Consider the following 26,954-nt stretch of genomic DNA (forward strand, 5'->3'; position numbering starts at 1 on the left):
CTCCCATCCAAAAAGACCTCTTCTGAGAGCCCTTGCTGTCAGCCACCATCACAGACCACCCCCAACTTGCCACTGCTGTCACCTCTGCACAAGCATCCCACAATCCTGGCACAGGATTTACGGCTGACATAAGTGAATCACCCTGTCTCACGGGGCATCAGACATATTGCACGCACGCCCCTTGTTGTCACTTGAAGGCCATGTCCTACACCTGTCCTGGCTGCACCTGTAACTGGCACCCGACTTCTACCACTGCGTGCTGTTACAGTGCAGTTTATCAAAGTGCAAGAACCACTTGCACCAGGAACGTTCACGTGGCACCCACCGCCCAGCCTTCTCCTCCTGCACACCGGCTGCTGAAGGCAACCTCAATGCTGTATAGAGATCATCGGGGTCCCAAACCAAAAGCTCGTACAAAAACGTTGTCTTCTTATTGGATCACCAAACTGTCCCATTTATAAGGCCGAAGCCCTTAATAGATTGACTCAAACAATGTACACTTCCGTTTTGGTGAAATCTGAAGATCAGAAACAGCGTTGAAATGGAAACTCCCAGGAAAAGCTGTAATGCCTCCTCAGCTGCGCAGCAGATGCCAAAGACTCCTCCTCTGTGATCTACCACATCTTGTTATTGCCTCCAGAAATCTGACTAAGAATTGGAACTGGGCGACCCACCACCAATGAGCACTTATCTAGCCTATCAGTCTCGAGCCTGTAAAGTTAGCTTGAGCCTCCAACTAGTCTATTCACACCCGGGAAAGACAGATTATCCAATCAGAATCTGTTTTTACTGGGCCCCATTTTGTAATCACCACCTGTGGCATAAAATAGAAAAGGGACTAGATCCCTTTTCAAATCTTTGATGTCCTGAATGTTAGTCTTAGCAGTGCACGGTGGTGGTGCGAGTTATGGTTGCTTAGCTTACCATAACTGACACATTTCTTGGGTTTTTCGATTTTCCTTGTAACCATAACGTCCATTTAACAAAGTTTTTTGACTGAATTTGATAGGTTTTTATTAGTGCAACCTATCCATAACGTCCCATAACAAAGTTTTTTCACTGAATTTCAAAGGGGTTTTTGTGAAACGTAGCCGTAACGTCCCGTTAACAAATTTGTTTCAGTGATTTTGATTGGTTTTTATCAGTGAAAAAGGTTTCAGGATGTTACATCGCTGTTTATTAGTTATTACTAATTCCTCTTTTAATATATATGAAAGAACTACAAACCTCCTTTTAAAACATCTTTTTTGCAATGCATTTTGATGTGTGTTGTTAGCAGCAGCGCATGCTGGAGATGCAAGTCATGGTTGAATTGCCTATGGCATGAGGCTCGACTACGACCCCAGCCCCACCAAACCACCCCTGTTATCCACCACCTCTACCCTGCATCCTAGTGCAGTGACCACTATATCCTCATAATGTGACCATTGGCCAGTGCTCATGGCTTGCAGCCATGTCCAGTCTCCAAAGTCCGTGGGTCATGGGCAGATTAGACCTTTGTCCTTGCCCAGGCTCATGCCCACTGTCCAGGCACAAAAGTTATATCACTATATTTTCTAATTACGTTTGACACTTTGGAAAAAATAAAACACAGGATGCATTTGTAAAAGCATGTTCTCATGTCCTTGCTGATGCTCGTCATGCACATTTGCTGCAATCCCATACAGCACTTCGGGCTGTAGCTGCAAGCTGAATTTGTTTTCCCTTGCCGAAGTCCCAGAATAAGCAAATCAGAGTAGACATTTCTCCGTGCTGAGGGCCAGGTCCACTGCCCAAATGCCAAAGTTATATCCCTTGTAATTACATATTGACATTTTGGAAAAAATAAAACACAGGACAGATTTGCAAAACCATGCATTCAGGTATTTGCTGATGCTCCTTGCGCAAGTTTGCTGCAATCCCGTCCAGCAATTCAGGCTGCAGCCACAAGCAGAATGTACATACATAAAATCATGATATAACTTAGCCCTCACTTGATAAAATCCTTTCAAACTTTGCACAAACATTTAAGGATGAGTCTATAATCTTTTAGCAAACTCATGTGCAGACTCGTCAAATGGCACCAACGTTAGCCATCTAAAAATGTGGAGACCCCCCTCTAATTTTGCCCGCTCTTGACAAAATGCCACCAGACTTTGCAAAAACATTCAAAGTTGGGTCTAGAATCTTTTTGCAAACCTATACATCGATTCGACAAACAGCACCAAATGTAAAAGCACTTAAAAAATGTTCTGACCCCCCCTCTAATTTTGCCCCCTCTTGATATATGATATGTCATTTATAATGCTTCTGTACACAAATGTTTCTTGGCGAAACAGCACCAAACTTTGCAGAAGCATTTGAAGTTTGGTCTAAAAGTATATATTTAATATTCTCTGAATGGCGCCAAAGTTATAAGTCATCCAAAAACTGTTCCTCACCAACCCTAATGCAGAAATATGCATGGATGTCCTCAAACTTTTCTCAAGTTCACGAACATCCCAGCAATGTCCTCGAACATCTGAGATGTTCGTGGACTCCTGAGAAGGAAAAACACCAGATTTTTGGCTTTTAATGGCCATATCCCATCCCATCCTCATCACCTCTCAACTCTCCAGAGATTGTTTCATTGGTTTGACAAGTGCAATGTTGTGTTTTTTTTTTAATGTTTTGACCGTGAGGAGAGAGAGCGAGGGTCCGGTGGGTGGGAGTAGCTGTATCGCAATTGCCAGAGCGCTTGTTGGTTCTAGGTTGGATTATTGCAATGTCCTAATTGCAGGTACCTCTTCGCGCAACATTAATAAACTACAAATCATTCAAAACAATTCCCTCAGGGTTCCCATTAACATCCCTAAGCGTGAACATATCTCAGCTGGAAGAAAAAGCACACACAGGTTACCCATCCATGAGCGCATCATCTTTAAAACATTAGCTACTAAGCATAAATGCCTCTCCAGCACAGCCCTGAAATATCTCTCGCAAAAATTCTCCAAAAGTCAATCATCAAGACCCACCCGAGCCTCTTACTTTCCCGTACTCACCATTCTGTGGCTCAGGGGAACAAGATCAGGTGGCTCTAGCTTCCTGGCTAAAGCCGCTAAAACTGCAACTATTTGCCACTTTCACTAGGAACTGAGCAATCCCACTGGGCTTTCCGGAAACACCTCAAGACTACTTTTTTCTGAGAGCAAGCTCTTTGTCTAACCAATTGCCTTACCACGCATGTTGCCTATTCAAATGCAATACTACTGTATGTAACCAGCGCCTTGATGCCTTTGGGTTTAGTGAGCTCAATAAATGCAAAAATAAATACATAAATATATCAAGTAGAGAGTGTGGGGGTAAAGTGGGTGGGGGTCAAGAGTGCAGGGGAGGGTGGATGGGAGCAGAGAGAGTGGAGGTTGGTGGGTGTGGGTTGAAAGAGTCAGGATTGTAGAGAGAGTAGGGTTAGAGCGGGTGGGTTAGAGAGAGGGGGTAGGGGCTAGAGAAGGTGAGGGTAGGGTGGGTAGGAGTAAAGAGAGCGGGGGTAGAGAGCGCAGAGGTAGAGTGGGTGGGCGTAGAGAGAAGGGGAAGGTTGGGTGGGGATAGAGAGCTGGTGGGGGAGGGTGCATTGGGGTAGAGAGGGTGGGGCTAGAGAAAGTGGGTATTGGGCGGGTGAGTGTAGAGAGGGTGGGGGTAAGGTGGGTGGGGGTAGAGGGAAAGGGGGTAGGGTGGGTCAGTGGGTGTGGAGAGAGTGGGGGTAGGGTGGGTGGGGTAGAGAGAGTGGGCATAAGGTGGGTTAGGGTAGAGAGGGTGGGGGTCGAGAGAGTGGGGATTGGATGGGTGAGGGTAGAGAGGGTGGGTGGAGGTAGAGAAGGTAGAGAGGGAGTGGTATGATGAGACAGTGGGGCTAGGGTGGGTGGCAGTGGGTGAGTGGGTGTGGGTAGAGAGAGTGGGGGTGGTGTGGGTGGATGATGGTAGTTGGATGGGGCAAAAACATGAAGAACAAAGCAGACTCAGAAGGATTTATCAAAAGTAGCCCAAAATCGCCAAAACAAAACCCAGTCAGCACACGTAATGGGGAGAGGGGTAGAGAGAGTGGAAGTTATGTAGGTGGGTGTAGAGAGAGTGAGGGTGTGGGGTAGAGAGAGTGGGCATAGGGTGGGTTTGTTAATGTAGAAAGGCAGCCTCATGAGGACAAAAAACATGTCTGCCATCATAAGTAGCCAAATAGCCCAATTGTTAGCAAACATAGCCCAAAATAGCCTCATGTTAAATCACTCCGCAGCTGGGAAATAGAAGGCCCGGCACCCAACCTGGTTTTTACAAATCTGCTGATTGGGGGCAAATATTGTAGGGAACTTCTCGTTGGGCAGTACGGCTGAGGCGTTTGGAAAAAGAGATTTTAGTGATTTGGCAGTTTCATGCCATGGCATTATCCGTTGCTATGCCAACCAGATATTTTCTGAACCCCCATTCCCTCTCTCTCTGTCTTCTGCAACAATGGTTTTGGCAATTTTAACATCTACAACCTCAAAAACATGGCCCTCGCTCTGTGTTAAGGTAAGCATGACTCTCCAATACATGGCCTAACGAGGAAAAGGTGCCCAAAACATCCAGGATGCACAACAACATTGGACCTCCATAAAAGTGACACCGTTGCACCCCTAGGGTAATTTTCATGCAGCTCCTCACAAAAATACTATGATCCTGCTTTTCCAAAACACACGATGCCCTGACACGGCTGCACTACCGACTAAATAAACAGAAGCAGCATTCAGAGGGTTATGCTTGTACACAACCTAGTCAGCTGCCAAGTCCCTTGACCACAGGCCCTTAATTTGTACTGCCAGCCTCACTGCACCACCGACATCCATCTATGTGACACACTGCCATGTAATGATAATGATGTGCTATTTTATATAGCGCCTTAATCCAACGCGCTTTACAGAGCACATATTTACATACAATATCACCCAACCGAAATTGGTACTCATTTATCGACCTCGGAAGGATGAAAGGCTGAGTTGGCCTTGCCGGGATTCGAACCTGCGACCTGCAGATCACGCTCAGATTGCAGCAGCGAGTGCTCAACCCACTGAGCTATCATCCCGGCTGTATGCAAACCAATGCAAACATGCAACTGCTGCAGAGGACACTAAACTCATGGCACAGTCCTGCAAAAACATGCAATGCATGGCATAGGGCAAACTCAGCCACCTGCTGAGCAACCCCAAACAGCCCCCAAAACTTGAAAGCCCATTGCGGCCACAGAGTAAATCTGCTCGATGGCATTGACACCACATCACCAGCCATCATCACAATGAGAGAATGTGCTTCATGTAAATATGCCATGGCACTTCCACTGAGCTTCAATCACAACATCGCCAGGGCTACTAATGATAGTGATGTGTCATTTATATAGCACCTTAAACCAAAGTGCTTCACGGAGAACATAGTTACATACATTTATCATCCCAACTGAATTCAGTACTTATTTATCAATCTCGCAAGAACGAAAGGCTGAGTTAGCTTTGCCGGGATTTGAACCTGCAACCTGCAGATCATGCATAGATCGCAGCAGCAAGCGCTCAAACCTGCTGAGCTATCTTTCCAGCTTGTTAGTGACAACGATGATTGAACTTACAATTGCTCTTATAATGGTAGGCGCAAAGGAGGCAACCATGGCGTCTGCTACTAGAGCATGGCACTTCCATAAAGACCGAATCATCACAGAGGTGGCAATGGGCATCAGGCCTTTAGTGCGTACTTTTCACACACTTCTTTCTCCTTTCAACCGATGTTACAAGATCAAGCAAAATCTTTTACATATACACTGCCAAGGGACGGCACCAGGACCTTTCACATTTTTTAGTCGCAAATGCCCCCACGTTGCCAGTCAGCAGCCTTATAACATGGTCATACATTCTATATTACTTTAGTTCTCTGGTTTTAAATGTGTGCTTGGCAGTGCTCGACTTACCTGCTGCGTCTGCTGGAGCCCTTTTGGCTGTCACTTCCCTCTGACTATACAGAAGTATTCTTATCACCTTGTTGGCTTTCGATACCGGTTCTTCCACATCCTCCACCTGCTGACAAAGAAGGATTTATAGCTACTCAGTGGGAATCTGGTGTTTCAGTTCCCTGATGTCTGGCTATTCGTGATAATCAGCGGGTATTAACCCCCTGCTGTATTTCTTTGATTCCATTATAATGTTCAAACCCCAGCGGTGCCTCAGAGTGTTGTTTGCTTTAAGTAAGGAGGGCTCCCCCGACCATCATGTTGCAATGGGCCCCCACACATCTTCAGACGGGCCTGATACTGCCAGTGTGTGGGAGCGGTACTGCATTAGTATCTGCAACCTGTGGTAAAGTGCCACTTCATTTCTCCACTTTAAACAGCACTTACTAAGACAATACGTTTTAGCAAGCACCCTATGAGTTATAACAGGAGCTGGGTCCAGCCTCCTGTAGCGAACACAGTGGGTTACTTGAATTCTTACACTTTTTTTGCTGAACTTCACACAATAATTTACTTTGGGGGCTTTTTTAACATATGCAGTAAACACACACAATGTGTATATGTGTATACCTAGTCCACTCCCTTTACACGTTTCCGTCTCCTTGCAGCGTGTGTAAGAGCCGCCAGTGGCAATGCACCGATCACCGCTGCGCTGGCACGTGCCTGGCCACCGGGGACCCCCACTACATCACTTTCGACGGCCGGGCCTACACGTTCCTGGGGGACTGTGAGTATGTGCTTGTGAGGGAGAACGCGGGCCTCTTCACCATCACCACTGAGAATGTGCCGTGCGGCACCAGCGGCATCACCTGCACCAAGTCCGTCATCGTGGTGATGGGGAACACCATTGTGCACCTGCTGAGAGGTGAGAAGCTTGACCCCATAAGTCCTCTGTCTGTCTCTATCGCTCTCCCTGGGAGTGCTCCAGTCTATTTCTTTATCTATGCATGATCTATCTATCTATCTATCTATCTATCTATCTATCTATCTATCGATCGATCGATCTATCTATCTATCTATCTATCTATCTATCTATCTATCTATCTATCTATCTATCTATCGATATCTATCTATCTATCTATCTATCTATCTATCTATCTATCTATCTATCTATCTATCGATATCTATCGATCTATCTATCTATCTATCTATCTATCTATCTATCTATCTATCTATCTATCTATCTATCTATCTATCGATCTATCTATCTATCTATCTATCTATCTATCTATCTAACTATCTATCTATCTAACTATCTATCTGCCTACTGTCCATCTGTCTGCCAACCACACTCTGCCTCTCTGTCTACATCATCTGCAAGTGTTTCTTCCTTGTAGGAGCTATTTCTTCTTCGTATACGCATTCCCCAGTTGACCTCTAGATGTGCTCTTTCTCTTCTTCCTTCTGTCTCTCTTTTCACTCCACGTGTGTCTGTCTGTCGGTCTATGTTTCTGTCTGAGAGTAAGATGACATGTGTGGTGCCACATTTTGAACTGAGCTGCCTCTAGGCTCTTTCCTGGCTGAAAAGTAGAAGACACACAGAGTTTAGAAGAGGCGCCTTTTAGAAGCCTGTTTTCTCCTCCTTATCCGACCTTAAGACTGTCAATCCAACTTTCCTGCTGTATATTTATGCCCTCCTGCCTGCTGTCTCCCTTACCTGTCTTTCTGAATCTTGAATACAGAGGGATTTGCTCTTTCAGTTTATACTGACATCACAGCTTTGACATCTGAAATTTGGCACTGCCCTTCATTATATGTATGCCGGTCTGCAAATAAGGGGCTGATAACAACGCGTACAAGCACCTTTCCGGATTGGCCAACTACAAGTCTGCCGGTCGGGCCGGGATCTGCCGGCAGCCTGATCTGCCGGTATATCAAGCACCTACCAGCAGTAAACTGCAGGAATCACCGGCAATAGTACTGCCATGGCCAGTGATGCCTGCGGCCCATTCCCACTGAGTCCCATGGGAATGGGGAGTTACTAATGGCTCAGCCACTCTGAATGTACCAGTAACACAGGGATATCAGGCGGCGGAGACGGTACAGTAGTTTCCCGGTATCCCGCTGGAGAACTCTTAATGAGCCCTATTGACTTATATCCATTGCCATAAAAGCTTTTCACACCCACTTATCCCTTGATTAATGCCACATACTAAAATACAAGGTTTGCCATTTGCATTGTGTTCTGTTAGTGTGTGGATACTGGTGGGCTACATATACCAATGAAAAGAGAAGATATGGGTAAATGAGGGGCCTTCAACTTTACAGAAAGGGAATGGTTCTAGAGTGGAAGTAGTGTGGTCAAGCCGCAAGTTCTAACCAATGATGCAGTTTGCTCCCAGCAATGCCTCCCGTGTCAGAAGCAGTTGCAGGATCACCACTAGGAGACCTGAAATACCACATGCACATGTCATGACCAGGGACGTCATTCCACCAAAATGCCGAGGGTAGCAGAAGTGATATCACACGACCCTTGACCTCTGATGACATCACTAGAAGTGATGTCATCTGGCCTCACCCAGAAGTGACATCACAGGAAGCGATGGAAAACGACCTTTCGCCCCTTGACAAAACAGGAAGTGGCATCACATAGCATTGTTTCCAAGTACACTATGCAAAAAATGGTATACGTATCACTGTAAGTGATATACATTGCATGCAAGAATGGATCACCATATGTATCGTAAATATATTGTGTATAGGCTCATATTACCAAATTACTGTGAATGCAAGCAGACGTTCAATGCAAAATGATAATGATGTGTTATTATATAGCACTTACGCCTATCACATACAATATCACCCCACCTGTGTTGGTACTCATTTATCAACCTCAGTAATAAGAAAGGCTGAGTTGACCGTGCCGAGAGTCAAATCTGCGCCTGCAGATCGCACACATTGCAGCAGCGATCGCTCTACCCACTGAGCTATCTTACTGGCTGTAGTTACCAGAAAACCAGCCACTCCAGAAACAAAGAGCCACATGCTGCTGGCCACAGCCCAGGAGCCTCAATTAAAAAAAAATAATACAAAAAATACAACTTTTCTTTTTTTATTTATTTTCTTAGGGGTAGCAAGGGAGACCACAGGGTTAGCAAGGGCGACCCCTAAATGACGTCCCTGGTCATGACAGCAGATTTAGGGATGCCTCTGCACCAGACCCCGGGATTTTGGCTTTATAATCACGGAGGTGGGGCATGGCACATTGGTACGCCAATGGTTGGGGCATCACAAGAGGGCCTTTGATGCAATGGTCCAGCAGATTATTAGTGCTTAAGTATAAAGTGGCTGCCTCTTTCCGTTGGACAGGGTGACCGAAATGGGTCTTAGTGTGTTAACACAGCCTTAGTTCAGACACAACAGCAGAGGGTTGGGCGCAACGCGTCAGACGTCCAAGCGCATGAACCCAACAATACTTCCTGCCCTGAATGAGGGGCGGCCATGTGGCCCAGGAGTTTGAAAATAAGTAGCGGAACTATGTTCCCTGCTGGTCTGCCCCCGCTCCCCATAAACCCCATCACCCCACCCCATCTCAAACACACCTGCTGTTTAAGGGACTGTTCAGTACACTGCATTCAAGTGCACATTTCAACTTCTTCCTACACTTGGATTTTAAAACTAAACCATTCCAGAACGGTTTCTTTTGAAAATAAAAGTAAGGCAACAGTTACATTTAATTTAAAAAAGTAGAGGTGCGCCGCTCCCAACTGCTCCCGCCCACTTCGACCACTGGGCCATGATGATACATAAGAGAAGGGGCCTAACACCTTAGCACAGCAATAGTTCCTTCACCAGAGCAGGGGAGTGGCCTGGGTGGTGCACATGTTACTAGTAAATCAGTATAACAATGCCTCCTGCCCCTCAGCAGGTGTTTGGCTACAATGATGAAGTGGAAGCTTGCACATTAGTATGTCAATGGATTTCGAATCAGGACCCAATGGTTTACTTCTGCATTCGTACCGACTCGAGGCAGAGTAATGATACGTCGCAAACCCTGAAAGTGCTGAAGAGAATGGAGCTGTGTGCCAAACCTCTAAGGGAAGGCCCCACCCACCAGAGTGGCAAGCGACACGAGTGGCTCTGCTTGACTGCGGCAGAGATCTGCAAACTGCGGCTCTCCAGGCGTTTTGGACTACGACTCCGTTGACTCCTGACCACTGACTATGTTGACTAGTCCTGCTGGTAATTGCATTCCAACACATCTAGCGAGCCAAACATGGCAGACCCTTGGACTAGAGCAAAAGAGATTTCTGAACCGATAACTGAAACTATTCTCTCTGTAAAGGTCAGGCTCATCATCGAAACGTATCCTTAGCCTCAGGCTCACGAACCACATCTCTCCAGCCCTGAAATCTACCCACTAGCTCCCGAAGGCTGTGAAGAGCAAGTTCAAGACCCTCTGCATCATCCACAAGGATATCTGGGGCCTGGGACCCCGCTACATCCAGCTCTCTCTCCCTAAACACCTTGTTGCTAGAGACCTTCGGTCTTCTAGCTCAACCTCTCGGCAGATCAGATGCTTTTCCAAGCAGAGAGTGGGGGGTCAATCTCTTTCTTCTGCAGGATCCTCCCTCTGGAATGGCCTCCCTGCCCCTCTCAGGCTTGAGTAGGATCTCCTTAAATTCTGGAAGCTTCTCAAAACTCTCCTTTTCTCTTCTTCCTTCCATCTCCCCTGCTAATGACCCCATCTGCCGCATTGACTGGCTGCCTGGTCCCTTCTGAGTCCTACAGAGCACCAGGCCCTCCTTGCCCAGTTGCCCAGTCCACCCCACCACCCTTGTGTCCCTGACTCTCCCCCACGGCAACCAGCACTTGCCCTCTGAGGATCCTTCCCCTGACTAGCCTGGTGGGGTGTGCATCCCCATCGAGTCTGGTCCAGCCTTGTCCATGCACTTAGCATGTGGCCCTCACTCCTTGCAGTCCCTGGATCCCCTTGCACTTGCCCTCCTGATCTCTCCTTAGCACTTGCCTAGCCCGAGGGCCCGCTTTTCCCCTCCTCCCCCACCTTCACTTGTATACCTCCACTCTGCCTTGCACTCCCCTCCCACCCTAGCTTTATCCCTTCCGCCATGACCGGCACTTCTCACTCTCCACACCCCTGCACTTCATGTTACTGCACTTGCACGATCGGAATGACACAAGGCCTAGTAGGACTGTTATTGTTGTTTTCTTCCCTGTACCCCTCCCCTTTTTGTCTTGTGGCTTCTTGAAACACCATTTGCTGTATAGGCGCTTTATAAATGACCAATAAAATAAAATACATAAATAAAATAAATGACCAAATAACCAAATCAGTGTGTCCTTGAAAGTCATAATTCGACTGATTAATACAAATGCCACTTAATCCTCCTTACAGAAGCCTGGCTCGGAAATCATGCAACACTCCCAACTGAAATGAAAGACAATTTGCAAATGTAGCATTGGAGGGAGAAGGGGTGGAAAGTTGTATTCACAGACTACTTCCCATGTAGTGACATCAGTATTCTGTTTCACGAGTCCATTCAATGGGATACTGATCGCTGCAAGGCCAATCCAGCTATGCTCGTCGTAACATCAGTCACTTATCTCCCCGCATCCATTGACAGATCCTTTCTAAGCTGTTCCAGGACTTGAATCTATACCTGAAATCAATGGTCCAAAAAATCCTACTTCTAGGGGAATTTTAATCTTCGGGTAGACAGAGCCGAGAAAAAGAAGCTTGTGGTTCAGAGAGTTCATGGTGGCAATGGGACGTCAACCAGCTTGTTGCATGCGCCACTCAAGGCCGGCCCTCTGCGAGACATAGGGCCTCATTACACGTTAGGCGGTAAGGGAATAACGATACCGGTAAGGGATTACCGGTATCGCTAAAATCCCTAGCTAATCACGACCTGGACTGGCCGCTATTAGCGGCACTGCTAAGAACGGTGTCACTAATAGCGGCCAGTCTGTGGGCGCGCGACCCCTCAGGTCGGAAATAGCAGACTGGCGCTAATAGCACGCCATTACAAGCCATGCGCACATGCAAATAGCAGCATGGTATTGGCCAGAGAAGCCCATACCGGCATGGAGGAAATACCGGCATCGCGAACCACCCATTAAGAGAGCTGAGTAGTGTCCCCACCTGCCACAGGTGGCCACAACAGCACAGGTGGAGGCAATGGAGACTGGGGCAGCACAAAAGGAGCACACCACACCCCTTCCCACACCCCTTCCCACACCAAGATGGTTCCAATACTTGCCACATTACATGGGCTGGAGGACATGATTGCATTGCAGCACCAACAACAACAGGCAGCACAGAGGAGACGCAGGGGGAGGAGGATGGCGAGACTGGCCCAGCAAGCCCCACCAGTGCACCGAGTCATACCACAGAGGCAGCCAGCAATCCCCAGGATTCTAGCCATTCCATTGAACCTAACCCCTGAGCAGACACACTCCCTGTGCCGCTTGGACCGGGATACCATCACCACCATTGCGGACATGATTCAGAACAACATAGTGAGCCTCATAGACATCCGTACTGCCATCCCCCCTCTACTGAAGGTGGTAACTGTGCTCCACTACCTGGCCACAGGCACCTACCAGCATACGGTAGGGCAGATGCATGGCATTTCACAACCAGTATTCTCACGCACGCTGACCCAGGTGCTTGATGCCCCCCTGAAGCACACAAGTGAACACATATCCCTGCCACGGACAGCCCAGGAGATCTCCAACAATAAAGTTGGCATCTATTCACTGGCAGGCATCCCAAGTAGCATCGGGGCCATCGACTGTACCCATGTGGAAATGGTGCTCCCACATCACAATGAAGCAGTCTACCGAAACAGAAAGCATTACCACTCCATCATTGTCCAAATGGTATGTGACTCAAACAAGATAACAACACATTTGTGCCCGATACTCCTGATCAACCCATGATTCAATGGTCCTGCGGAACTCAACGATACCACGCAACATTGAGCGACATGCTGGACAACTTTCGTGGCTACTTGGTGAGTAGCAGGGCAAGCACATGGCAGTGTGATGTGGGGTGTGTTTAGGGGGGGGGAGATACATACTCCAACTGGTTGTGGACTGTCGTCCGTACAATAAAGGGACATAGAGATGTACGCCAATGTCCACCAAGGCAGCCCACAATGGAGCGGACACGAAACCACATGCAAGTTGTAAGCTGCACAACAAAGACATCAATCCATAACGCAAAACATGATACATCTATCCACATGCACATTGCACATCATACCATACCCTATATGACACAAAACTGCTACATGCAGCCAATATGCAAAAAGTAAATGTGCGTTGAACAATATCACAACAGATATGTGCCCTTGAGTGCATGCAAAGGGATCACCTGTAGCCATTGTATAGAACCACACCCATACACCACTACTCATGTGCCGCTTCACAGCATGGGGACATTGGAATCATAATGGCAGTACACTAGCAGTGTCGTACAAAGGTTGTCTGGCCCCAGGAACACCTAGGACCTGTCCACACCCAGGACTTGGGAAATACTGCCGGAGGCATGCATGGTGCACGTCCACTTGCAGGGACTAGATTATCTTCTCACATTGCAGTTACACTGATCGTCTCCATGCATGCTGGGAATCGTGGATGCTAATCAGAATGCAAACAGAATTAGTGTGAAATGTCCAGGTTGCAATTGAGGTGACCAGAAACAAGGCCCCATTGTTCCACCCATGCAGGTGATGCTGGCTGTCCCCTGAAGAGGTGGCTCCTTACCCCTATATGGAACCCACAGAACAGGCACGAAAAGGAATACAACCTTGCACATAACCGTACCCGCGTCGTGATTGAGCAGGCATTTGGCCTTCTGAAGACACGTTTCCGGTGCCTAAGCTGGTTGGGTGGGGCTCTCCTGTACGGCCATGACAAGGTGCCGAAGATAACCATGGCATGTGTCATGCTGCACAATATGTGTATCAGATGGAATGTGCCACTTCCCCCTGACGTCGAAATGCAACCACCTGATGAGGATGATGATGGGGATGAGGATGGGGCAAATGGGCCGGCAGGTCATGCAAGAGGCGATGGCCAGGAGGGACACGATGTGCGTCAGCATCTGATCTATCAAATATTCTGATAGACATGGTTCAACTCTTTTGGATGGATATGGGTATTGTTGCCCTGGTGCATGTGGTGAAGCGCACAATGGGCCCTGTCCCCAATAAAGTACACATACACAATGATGAAGACCAAGCCTGTGTTTCAACTTGTCAACAGTGTATTATGATGAATTTGTGAACAAAAAGTGCATGGCCCCAACTGTGAAAACACCCTTTCCCACCTTCCCCCACAACACTCCCAAAAACACCCTTTCCCCCCTTCCCCCACAACACTCCCAAAAACACCATTTCCCCCTCCCCCCACAACACTCCCAAAAACACCCTTTCCCCCCTCCCCCCACAACACTCCCAAAAACACCCTTTCCCCCCTGCCCCCACAACACTCCCATGTGTGGCTTGTAGTACGTAGGTGTCCTGCTGCACATGTGCCAGCTAGTTCTTGCTGGCCCTACTTCTCATGGCCACCACCGCCAGGGAGGTTGGGATGGCGTGCGCCTCATGGTGCGCAAGGAGCGGCGGCGGGGGCTTGTCTGACGTGAACTTGCGGAGGAGGATGTGCCCGGTTGATCCTGTGGTGGGGGGGAGATTGTCGGTCCATAGCGTCCGCTATGCGGGTGAGGACCTGCCTCAGTTGGGCCATCTCCTCGCAGAGCCTGTTTGTGCAGGCCTTCATGCCCTCTCTTGTCTGGCTTGCATTGGCCCTAACCTTCTCCCTCAGACGGGTTGCCTCTTCCACATGCTGGCCAACCAGCGCTGTTATTTCCACCTGCCTCTGGCTGATGGTTGACAGGTCATGGCGACTGCGTCCAGCTCTTGGGGTGGCTGCTGCGCCCTGGTCCATGGCTCGGCCATCAAGTGAGGACACCTGAGGGCTCCGGCACCCTTCCATGGTCTCGTTGCCAGATTGTCCATGGCTACTTGATCGCCTCAATGGATTGCGGGGGGCTGGGGGTCTGCCTTTGCGTTTCCAGGTCAATGGTCTCCTCCACGTCAGACAGCGGCGCGGTGGCTGCTGCCTCACCAGTCGAACTGGTGGCAGCAGAGAGCGGGCCCTTCGTGGTTGTTTCCAATGATGGGGGGAACACTGCCGTGGGTGCAGCAATTGTAGCAGCTGTAGATTCCGGCCTTGGTTAACTGGTGCTCTTGCTGCGTTTACCCCTCTGCTGGTGCTCACTCCTCCCTGTGCCCCTTGATGTGGTAGCGGTGTCCCCTGTCTCCTGTGCCCTGGCCTTTTTCTTGGCTGGGGGAGCCTGTGACACAGTGCCCTGCTCATCACTGTCTGTCTGTGAGCCTGTGGGGGACAAAAATAGGGAATAGCATTGGTGATGGTTCAACGTGCTTCATGCCAAATAATTACGTAATGCCACTCTATGCATTGGGTCCTCTTTAGTTGGGAATCCGGTAATGGGGATGTCGGGTGGGTCATGCATGCATGGGTCTGTGTTGCACGTGTATGTGGTGATGCGTGCATGTGTGTGTGTTGGGGTGTGACACTTCCATGGGCAGGGTTGTGTGCATGTATGTTTGTGGCGGGATCCATGGGCTGATTCTGGACTCACATTTGGGGGGGCCCTCACCCTTCACAGTGCATTGTTTAATGTGTACACTCACCTCCATCTGATGAAGTGGGCGCACCACGCTCCATGTCCCCGACTCCCTCGATGGATTCTACACCAATTGTGCTGGCGGAGGTCTCCTCCCACTCCCGGAGTTTGATGCGAGAATCAGCACCACCTCCCGTGGCCATGGCCAGGTTGCGGTTTGCAGCCAGTATGCGGCGAACCCGGAGCCGTAGATCGTCCCACCACTTCCTGCAGTCCCTGACAGTGCGGGTGGTGGTGCCCACCGCACTGACTTTATGGGCCACCTCTGCTCAGATGGCCTTTTTTTTCACGAGGGTCTCACGCCGCATGTCATTCGCAAATATGACATTAGCATTTGCGGCAAAGGGTCTCAGTTAACATGATCAGCTCCTCGCTGGTGAATTTTTCTTTGCGCTGCCGATCCGCGCTTTTCTTGATGGCCTTTGGCATCAACAGGGTATCCGGGATGCTTTGGTGTTGGAGTGGTGTGGAAACAGGTCCTGTGGGCCGAGGATGGCAATGGATTGTGTTTTTAAAGATGGCCGCCGTGCTCTTTCCCTTTCCTGTGCGATAACGCTATTTCCGTTTCCACAATTTTACGGTGACCGCTAATAGCGGTCATTGCTATTAGCGGTGACCTCTATTAGCATGTTGCAGGATGTCGGAAGTGCTATCAGCACTTTCGTCGATGCCGCAAAGGGTCTTTTTGGGGTCTTTTGCGGCATGGCGGTAGGGTCATTACAGGCATGCCGCTGTGCTCGTGTCCGCGTACTCGTAATGCCATGCAATTAGCGGCATCATGCCAAGCCGGACACGTTAATAGCGACATGCCGGTACTGGCCGGATTTTACAGCGTACCGTGTAATGAGGCCCATATTCTTCACAAAAAGGATACAAACCATTGAAACATGAACCATTTCAGTTATACCTCACCTGTGACTAGACCATTGTCCAATCACAATCCTGCTCCTGAACATGTAGTTTCCCTCTAACAATACACAGCAGCTAATGGTGCCAGGAACAACAACTAACAAATCGAGATAAAAAAAAACCTAACAACTGCCTCTTCTTCAACCTAATTCCACTTAACAGCACTGACCCTAATGACTGACTAGAGGCATTTAATCGCAGTATAAGGAAAACACTTAACGTGATCACACCCATAAAAATGAAAAGAGTGAAAAATTGCAACATAGTGTACAAACAATTGTCCAAACTGGGACTTGGCAACCAACAAAGGTTTCGTTGTGAGATGCTAAATCAATGGCTGTGAGCAAAACTTCAGTCCAAAAAAGTCCTTTGTAAAACCCTCAACAGAGGTTTCTTTAGAGTAATACAGCCTCAACAAGGGCACAAACTAATCAAGGGAAACCTTTATCCTCTTTCAGGATTAGCCGATCCAGGAGCCCTGAAGAATACCCACAACACCTCATAACAATATGAGGAGACCTCCTCACCTTCTTCAAATGAATAATACCAAAGCTCGGAGAGGACATACCCAGCAACCAATTTCTTCCACCTACACGCCACGTAACATGTTTATCACTGCCTCGTTTCATACCAACGGACAAAAAAAAGCAGTGAGAAAACCGGCCAATGCCGGACCATGCCTAAAAGATCTGTTCCTGAAATGGACCCTCTACATCACTAACATCCTCACCATAATTGTAATTGGCTATTTATAAAGCGCTTAATACCCAAAGGTTTCTAAGCGTGGACCCGGGGATCGAACCTGTGTTGCTCCACGCCGTCTTGCTTCCAAGACCAATGCGTTGCCTCTGAGCAACCCTCCCGAGACGTAACTCTCACAAGGGGCAGAGTCTTTGCACAGATGAACACATCTATAATAAACCTGTTTGCGAACAAACCTACAGACGCTCCAAACAGTCTTGTTAACTACAGTCTGATTTCATGCTTCCTCTTCCTAAGCAAGGCATGTCTGCGTGAATGTGATTTATAAAGGTTACATCTAGTTGGGAAGCTTGGGAAATGATGCACATAGGGGACACACCCTGGGGTTTACATATCGGTTGCACGGATAGCAGAGGTTGCTGGGATGGGAAGAGTTCTGCGAGGTAGGTAAACTTCTGAGGAGGAGGAGCAAAGTAGGGTAGTGTGAAGTGATCTGTGATTGGCGAGATGTTCTTTTATATGACTTAAGTTACTTCCTCTGAACTGTGTTCTTGAAAGTAACTTTGGTGCTGTAACTGTATCCATTCATAGTGGAACAAAGGTTACATATGTTGCAAGATAGACTTGTAACAGAGTTGGTCTAATTAAGTGATTCTGAAGGTTAATAACGCTGTATGTAATGACCAATAGGGTCTGCGGCCCTTGTATTGCCTCTGGTATTCTAAAAGTATAACTAACCTGGTCTTGTTCCCCAAGACTAGCCTAGTGCCATTCTCAATGTATAACCTTCAGTTTGACTCGCCTTAACTTGCCTAATGCTCCTTTAAATAAGGTTATACCTTGGTTTGTATTCCATAAGTATTGAGTTGGTTTTTATAATTGTGTTCACATGATATGTGATAATACTTACCTTTCCCAAGATTCATCTTGGCCTACATGTATTTATAATAAATCATTATTTTTACAATACATAGTGTATCAGTGTTTCTTTGAACCATATGTGTGCTACAATTTCTTCGTACTGATTCTACAGCCCTTTCTCCCTCCTAAGATAAGCCTGGCTGCTCTGCCTACGCTACCATGAACTCAAGTGGTACAGCCTTATACTAAAAGTGGAGTTCTTGTACTGCCTCAGATATGGTTTTATGAAGCCCTTAGTTGGGCTTTAGAAAAACTGTTAGAACACTCTGCCTTGGCATCCTTCTGCTTGCACGATTGTGCCAGAAACGGAACAGTACCGTACTGATATTTGTCCAATGAGTCGGACCACGATTGGAAGGACTAATCACCTCTTACTGATTTCCCTATATTACTTGGATCTTACTTAAAATCCCTACTCCAAGTGAGATCCATCAGAACAACCATGCAAGCAATGATTTCATGTCGCCCCCATAAGGATAGTGTGGTAATCCAGTCAGTTGCCAACTCTCTGGCAAAGCATGGAGTAGAAGGGGCAGGGGGCTAAGCTTGTACAACAACAATGGCACACCCCTTGCGTAGATTTGATTTACATGCGAAGATGGTTGGGCAAACAATCTAAAAATTAGAAGCACCAATCTATCACTAGAACATATTGATAAATAGCCCAACGATACAAAACCACTAGTGCACTTTACATTGTATTCACACTGTCACTTTTTCATGTTAATAAGTCTAAAACATTCACGCACACTGAATGAATGGAGGCACTCTATATTTAAGAGGCGGTAGTGCAACACTGTTATTTACAAGGAATTCTTTTTTTTATAGTTGTGTAGAGTTATTAGGACAAGACTTCAGTTGTGTTTGGACTGTGTATTCCTGAAATTGAAGTCTCAAGTCTCAGTTTTTAACCTTTTGATATTGATGTGACATGACGATCACTTTTAAATTGTGATGTTATTGTATTGTATCTGTGCTTTCATGGCTCACGCCAGCATAAAGCATGTGAACTAAAAAACAGAGACTTCATTTGTTCTCCTAACATTGAACTCATAATCATTCTAACGTTCCATCTTCATATGAATGTTTACTCGAGTCTATATAAAAGGGCTCCTAAGTAGCCATTATGTGACAGGTGTGCACGATAGCAAATCATTGGATAAATCAAATAAATAAATAAACGATCTCCATTTTTGACGGATGAATGGAAGAAACCTGCTTATAAATATCATAATCTCTGGTATCGGTGTTAATGGAGCAATACAAATGATGTTATAGTTGTGTACGTATTATTTAAAGAAAAAGAGCTTTACCACTCTAGTGGGATTCCAATGGGACGGAACCGATCTCACTACTTGTGTCCTAGGGAGGAGTCCTACATGGCATCAGACAGAAAACTTCAAATGCCCCAAATTCATAATCACATGTTGCACATTTTCAAGATATGACATGACCGACATTGCTTGGTTGGTCAACCAAGCAGACGGTGCTAGAAATGTCTAGAACCGATCGGCGTGCTAGTACCGGGGTCTCCAAGTAAGCTGAAAAGTACAATGAGGAGGCAAAGTCAATGGTGCGCTTTTACTTATGCTCCCTAAGCACAGTTTCTCTTGTTAATTGCAATGTATCTCTTTAAGGCAAGGAGGTGACCGTGAATGGGATCACGGTTCGAATCCCGAAGACGTACAGCGGCAACGGGCTGGTGGTGGAACGGGCTGGCCTCTTCGTCACTCTCATTTCCAAGCTGGGGCTGACGGTCCTGTGGGATGGAGGTAAGAGAACATCCTACTCGGGCCTGCTCGTTCCTGATCCTTCGGGATACTTGCCGCCACGCGGAGTTTGGCAGCCTGTAGGGCTCCGGATAGAGAATGTTTTGTGACCACTTGCTGTGCACTGTTGCTTTATGCCATTAATCACCAGGCAAGCGAACGTCCTACTTTGACCAGCTCTCTACTGTTCACTCAAAGCATATATCTCCTGTGTGCGGCTGAGAGTCTGTAGAGACTGGGGCTGGAGAACATATAGATTCGCATACATTTGAACATTCTCACCTCTCAGGCTGGGACAAGCCATCACTTAAAAAGCATTGTTTAGTAGAAAAAAGGAACCATTTTTCCATTTATTATAGATAACCTGTACCAGTCGGCCCTGCAGCCTGAGTATCACTGACTGGGCAGTGCTACGCCCTGTTGTCCAAACGCAAAATCTTCATTTCAGATTCTTTTTCCACCCCAAAAGGAGAAGAACCCCTGGAGTGAGCTCCTGCTGGCTGTTTTTACTACTTGAACATTGCTATTTTATTTTTATTTTTTTAACTTTTATTTACGTTTTACGCTTTTCTGTCAAGTTATGCTCCAGCTTTGAACCAGCCGTACAGCGTTAACGATGTCACTTTTTAAATCACTTGGCAAAGGTTTGAGCAGGGATGAGTTTTTGCATGGACTGCCTTCCCCCGCATGAAGATCTGTGTCAGGGATGACTTCAAGGACTGGGCAGGACAGAACGAGAGCAGACTGGCGTCCTATCTCCATGAGTCCAACGGCAACAAGACAAAGAATACCTTAAGAAGCATAAACGTGCAGAAGAGGAGAGAAGGTGAAGGGGACATGCCCTGCCAAGGAGGGACAACAATAAAATGACATCTCCTGAGGTCCTGTAGAGGCTGCGGCTTCCAGAGCCCTCTTTCAGAATGTCTGGGCCTTTCAAAAGTAATGGCTGTTCAAAAGCTTTTAGAGCTTCGACTTCAAGATCCGTGGGTTAGGGTTCACTGTCTTCAGTTGTGGCGGGAGCTCCATGCCATTCACATACCGGACTCCAGGCCTGGGCAGACCATCAAGAGACATGGAGACAAGAGAGACCGACCTGCCATGCCAACCTTTGCTGTGACTTCTGCTGCAGTTGTGCGGATACAAGATGGCTTCCACATACCATGCTGCTTCTCCAGCAAGCTCATCACCCGGGCTGGGTCTGTCTCGGGAGATGAGCTTGCTCGCGGGTTTGGAGATCAAAAAGTATGTACTTCTCAGATTGTGAGCCTTAGCGCTGCTCCTATCTGTGGTGGGGTGCACTCTACTCCCTCTACGGTTAGATGCAGGTCCACAGACGACACGGTCATTAAAATGATTTAACATCTCTTTATGTTTATCCTGCAAATCTATTCTGTTATACAAGACTTTTCCTCTAGTTGACAACAGTCTTAGAGATATTCCTCACAATGTGGGCACGTTGATATTTTCCAATTCCTTAGTATTAACTTTTTCGTCACAGTACGCCATTGGTAAATTCTGAACCCTGTGTGGAAAGAGAAACAGGGATGTTACCAGGTCTGGAAAATATCTGGGGCTACGCTAATGCCAGGACTGTCGGGACTCGGGGCTAGCCAGCCTAGTTTGTAGCCCCTGAGCTTTTATCCAGGGCTACAACCAAAAGACCTGGGGCTATAGCTCCCCCCCCCAATTCCACCCTAGCGACGCCTCAGCGTGAGCAAGATAAGTCAAAACCAACGGCACGGGTCCTCTGGGTGAGCAGGAACCCCAAACCAGCTCCACCTGCTGATGTACATACCCCAAAGGGTCTGCATACGGTACAACGAAAACATGTTTGAGCAGGTCCGAGAAATAAAGTTGGTACCCTTTAGTGCGCTCCTTGGGAAGAATTACTCAATCACTTGGTTATGTTAATTCCAATTTGTTTATTCAGTATAGGTTCTGGATACTCCATACACTTAAAATTTCAATAAACAAACTTTGTCTCCCAAATTGTCTCCCAACACGTGTTTCCCCATGACTTTAGCCACGGTTCCTCAGGGGAGATTCTAAAGTGAAAAAAGAACCCAAGTTCATACATTCTATGTATATAAACAGAGACTTAAGTGCATTAAACCTCTAGTTTCATAACCACTTCTATCTGAGAAGAGGACATACACTCACCCTTGTCATGTTTCTCATAATTCTGATTCAGTATTGATTGGTATTCAATTTTCTCTCTCATCGGCTCTCTATTTGTCTTCCTTTTGTTCTTTTTCCCTTTTTTCTTTTTTTCTTTTTTTCTTTTTTCCTATAAGAAAAATGCACAAAGCTCATATGCTTTGGTTCACATTCTAATACTGGCTATTAATGTGTTATATTTCTGAACAGCAAAGCAGTCTTTGCTGTCCTATACAGTGTGCTGTGTCCTTCCTAGCCTATATAGAATGGCATTTTAGTATTGGTCCATTATTACTAGTATAAATTCTGCATTTGCATTGGTATTCAGTTTGATTGAATTTATGCACCCTCTATGAGGTAGCCCTTTACATTTCTAGAGAAAATTATTTTAAATTGCTATAGAGTTTACCTTGTGTGTAGATTCTTGTGGATTCAAAGATGTTCCTTTCTCTCGGTACGATTGCCTCTGTGCATCCGTGGTTCCCGGATGCATCTTACCTCAATTCTACTTCTGTTTATATATCGCGGAGCACGTCGCGTGATGACGTCATCGCGTAATGTGCCGCGATGACGTCATACGCGGCAAAAAACGTGCGGCGGCCATCTTGGATTTGTTTTTTGTGAAAAAAAAAAAAATTTGTTTCTATGTTGTAGCCTTCATTTTTGTACAAATAATTTTCAGGTTGCATTGCTATTTTGCAAAAGAATGGATTTATTTTCAAAGAAACCCTAAGCTAACACTAATGTCTTCTTTAATTTAATTGTGTCTCTAAATGTTGTTGTATCTATGCGTATGTGATGGCATCAACACGTTGGATCCAGCTTTCCATTTACTATATTTCAGTGTATGTGGTATAGAGTATATAGGCTCTATATATAAATGAACAACAAGTTGCTTATACATGCTTTCAGTGGTAGACAGAGAGGTACTTAGGATGATGCACATATACAATCAATAGTGTTTTTATAACCAGTTTGCCATCTCTGGATCTGTGTTTAGACCAGTTTGGCATGTATCCATTATACAAATCCATTTTGACTCCATTCTCCTTAATATAAGTTCTCTGTCTCCTCCTCTTTCAGGTTGCTCGATTTTTTCCAGTCCAATGATTTTGATGTCCTTGATGTCTGATTGTTGGTGTTCTTTTGCAAAGTGTATGGCCATTGGGTACCTTGCATCCCCGTTCTTGATTGCTCTAAGATGTTCCAATATCCGTATTCTAATTTCTCTTATCGTGCTCCCGATGTATTTCTTGTTGCAAATGCATTGTATAGCATAGATTACATATTGACTTCTGCAGTTTATAAATTGTTTGATGTCAATCATTTTTCCAGTGGGTAATTTAATTTGTTTGATTCCATTTATCATGTGTGAACAAATTGAACATTTGCTGCATTTGTAGGATCCTGTTGGTGCCGGCACTTTCAAAAAACTACTCAAGGAGTCCTTTACTGGGTTCCTTAGATGACTCGGACTTAATTTCTTTTTCAGAGTTGGAGCTTTTCTAAATACCATTGATGGCTTTTCTTCAATAATGGTGCTGAGTGTATCATCTGTGAATAGAATGTTCCAATGTTTATTCAAAGTTTTCTTTATGTTGTATATTTCACTACTGAATGTTGTAATGAAATGGGTTTTCATTTCTTTATTCTTTACTTTTCGTTTTTCAATTAATAGGCTGGTTCTTGTTACTTTTTCTGCTTTCTGAATTGCATGGTTAAGAGAGTCTTCTTTATATCCTCTCTGTATAAAGTTTTCTTTTAGATCTGTTAGATGTTTTTGGTACCTGGTATCCAAGCTGCAATTGCGTTTTATTCTAAGTATTTCTCCATATGGGATGTTCTTTATGGTGTGTTTTGGATGGTTGCTTTGTGCATGTAGCTTGTTGTTGACTGCTGTGGGTTTGATATACAAGTCTGTTAGTATCTTGTCACCATCTGTGTACAGTTGTAGATCTAAAAATTCTATTTCTTCTGAGCTGATTTTTTCTGTGAATTTGATATTATGATTATTGTCATTAAGATAGGCAATATATTTCAGGAGGCTTGTTTTGTTTCCATGCCATATCATAAGGATATCGTCTATATAACGACCCCAGTAGACAATTTTATTTTCTATGAATGCCTCATGTTGCCAGGCATGGATTAGTTCAAAATGGCCCATAAATAAATTTGCATATGTTGGGGCAAATTTCGCCCCCATGGCAGTTCCTTGTTCCTGCTTATATAGGACTTGATTAAACAAAAAAATGTTGTTTGACAGAACGAAGTTTAGCATCTCTAGAATCATATTATTCGGATTAAGAAATGAAATAGACCTTGTTTTCAAGAAGAATTCCGTTGTTTCCATTCCTTTTGTGTGTTGGATGCTGGTGTAAAGTGACACCACATCCAACGTCACAAATAAATATTCTGCTTCCCACGGTATACACTCCATTTGTTGTATCACGTGTTTCGTGTCTCGTAAATAAGAAGCTAGCCCTGTTGTTAGGGGCTGTAGATATAAGTCTATATATTCTGAGATTATTTCTGTTAAAGAACCTATCCCATTAATGATGGGTCTACATGGTGGAAACTTCTTGTACTTTTTATGTATTTTTGGAAGGAAATATATTGTTGGCATGACAGGTTTGTCTATTACCAAATACTTTGTTTCTTCTTCCGTCAGTAGGCCCATTTCTTCCCAATGTTTTGCCATTTGATTCCATTGAGCTTGTAGGTCTCTAATTGGGTTTTTTTGTAGTATTGAGTAACATTTAGTGTCCTTTAGTTGTCTGGTTCCTTCTGTTATGTAATCTTGTTTCTTCATAAGCACAATGTTCCCTCCTTTATCAGCTGACTTCACAACTATTTCCTCATTTTTGGAGAGTGTATCTATTGCCTTTTTCTCAGCTTTCGTTAAATTGTATTTGATGTTGGTTTGCTTGTTTTCAAGGTATTTTTTTCGTAAATCATTGCTTAAAGCTTTTTGAAAAAGATCTATGGCATTATTTTCCATTAAATTGGGTATGAATTTCGATTTAGATCTTAAATGTGTTTCCTCAGTCTGGAACGGATCTATATTTTGTTCCGCCATGAAGGTATCCAATAAGAAATCCGTTTCTGTTAAATTCATTATGTTTACTGATCCTTCTGCTAGTTCCACAGTGAGGGGTGAAATGTCTTGGATATTGCGTTCTTTGAGTTTCATAGGTGATTCTGCGAAATATTTTCTAAGTTTTAGTTTCCGACAAAATTTAAAAAGGTCTACTTGTGTTTGGAAGTAATCCGTCCTATTGGCTGGACAGAAATTCAGTCCTCTATTAAGTGCTGTCTTGAGAGATTCATCAATATTTAGATTGGAAAGGTTTAGGACTAGATTTCCTGGTTCCCTCTGGTTTCTCTGTTCCTGGATCTCGTTAGCATTCCTCTTTGTCCTATACCTGTGTTTATTCGATCCTCCTCTCTTTCCCCTCTTGGTTTTGTGGAACCTATTGTAGTATTTCCGCCTACGTTTAGATTTAGAGATGGTTTCGGGAACATTGTTCGTTGGGTATATGGTCGATTTGTTGATTTGTGTCTCCGAAATTCTTCCAAAAAAGACGAGGGGCCTAGCCTAAGGCATAGACAAACAGGAGTAGTAATGGCATCCCAAACATCAACTTCATTAAGAAATCTTTTCGAAAGATTGGAAGCAGCATCAAAGAAAGAACTGTCCAAATGGTGGGAGATTAAAACAATGAAGATGTACATGGAGGTAGGGAGGATACCTCGTGGATTAAGAGTTTGCATCTTCCCATCATTTGAAGAAGAGGACACAGAAGCACTAAAGAACTGGGAGGACTATTTAACAGAAATCTCAAAAGGTTTGATGATAAGGATTATTAATCATTCTGCCCTGATCCATGAAAAAACATTAAAGGAAATCGAGGAACTTAAAGAAACAATAGAAAAATTGAATTTACCAGAGCTGACATTTAAAAACTACCAAATACTAGATGAATATCTTAACAAATTTACTGAAGAGATCAAGAACAAACAACAGAAAACCTTCATAAGGGATGAAATAGACTACAAAATTGGCAGAATTTACACCTATCAGAGGAAATATGACACTAAAGGAAACACTAAATTTAAAACAAAAACAAGCACAGATAATATTACCACACCAACAGAATCGTCAGAAACTGAAACGAACAGCGAATCAGAAAAAGAAAGTATTTCCAAACCAAGTACATCAAAAGACTTGCTAGGCCCCTTGTCTTTTTTGGAAGAATTTCGGAGACACAAATCAACAAATCGACCATATACCCAACGAACAATGTTCCCGAAACCATCTCTAAATCTAAACGTAGGCGGAAATACTACAATAGGTTCCACAAAACCAAGAGGGGAAAGAGAGGAGGATCGAATAAACACAGGTATAGGACAAAGAGGAATGCTAACGAGATCCAGGAACAGAGAAACCAGAGGGAACCAGGAAATCTAGTCCTAAACCTTTCCAATCTAAATATTGATGAATCTCTCAAGACAGCACTTAATAGAGGACTGAATTTCTGTCCAGCCAATAGGACGGATTACTTCCAAACACAAGTAGACCTTTTTAAATTTTGTCGGAAACTAAAACTTAGAAAATATTTCGCAGAATCACCTATGAAACTCAAAGAACGCAATATCCAAGACATTTCACCCCTCACTGTGGAACTAGCAGAAGGATCAGTAAACATAATGAATTTAACAGAAACGGATTTCTCATTGGATACCTTCATGGCGGAACAAAATATAGATCCGTTCCAGACCGAGGAAACACATTTAAGATCTAAATCGAAATTCATACCCAATTTAATGGAAAATAATG

General features: G+C 45.2%; 1 protein-coding gene across 1 annotated transcript in view; it reads left to right on the plus strand.

Annotated features, from left to right (window-relative positions):
* Positions 1-26,954, plus strand: part of LOC138567897 (SCO-spondin-like) — a 1,036,222-nt gene that overhangs the window by 233,351 nt on the left and 775,917 nt on the right. Inside the window, exons 20-21 of the mRNA XM_069646396.1 lie at positions 6,589-6,845; positions 19,829-19,963. Of these exons, the coding sequence (XP_069502497.1) occupies positions 6,589-6,845; positions 19,829-19,963 (392 nt within the window). The remainder of the gene's footprint in view (positions 1-6,588; positions 6,846-19,828; positions 19,964-26,954) is intronic.

This window comes from Ambystoma mexicanum, chromosome 2p (assembly GCF_040938575.1).
Source record: "Ambystoma mexicanum isolate Mex_15411 chromosome 2p, UKY_AmexF1_1, whole genome shotgun sequence".
In the NCBI taxonomy this organism is placed as follows: Eukaryota; Metazoa; Chordata; class Amphibia; order Caudata; family Ambystomatidae; genus Ambystoma; species Ambystoma mexicanum.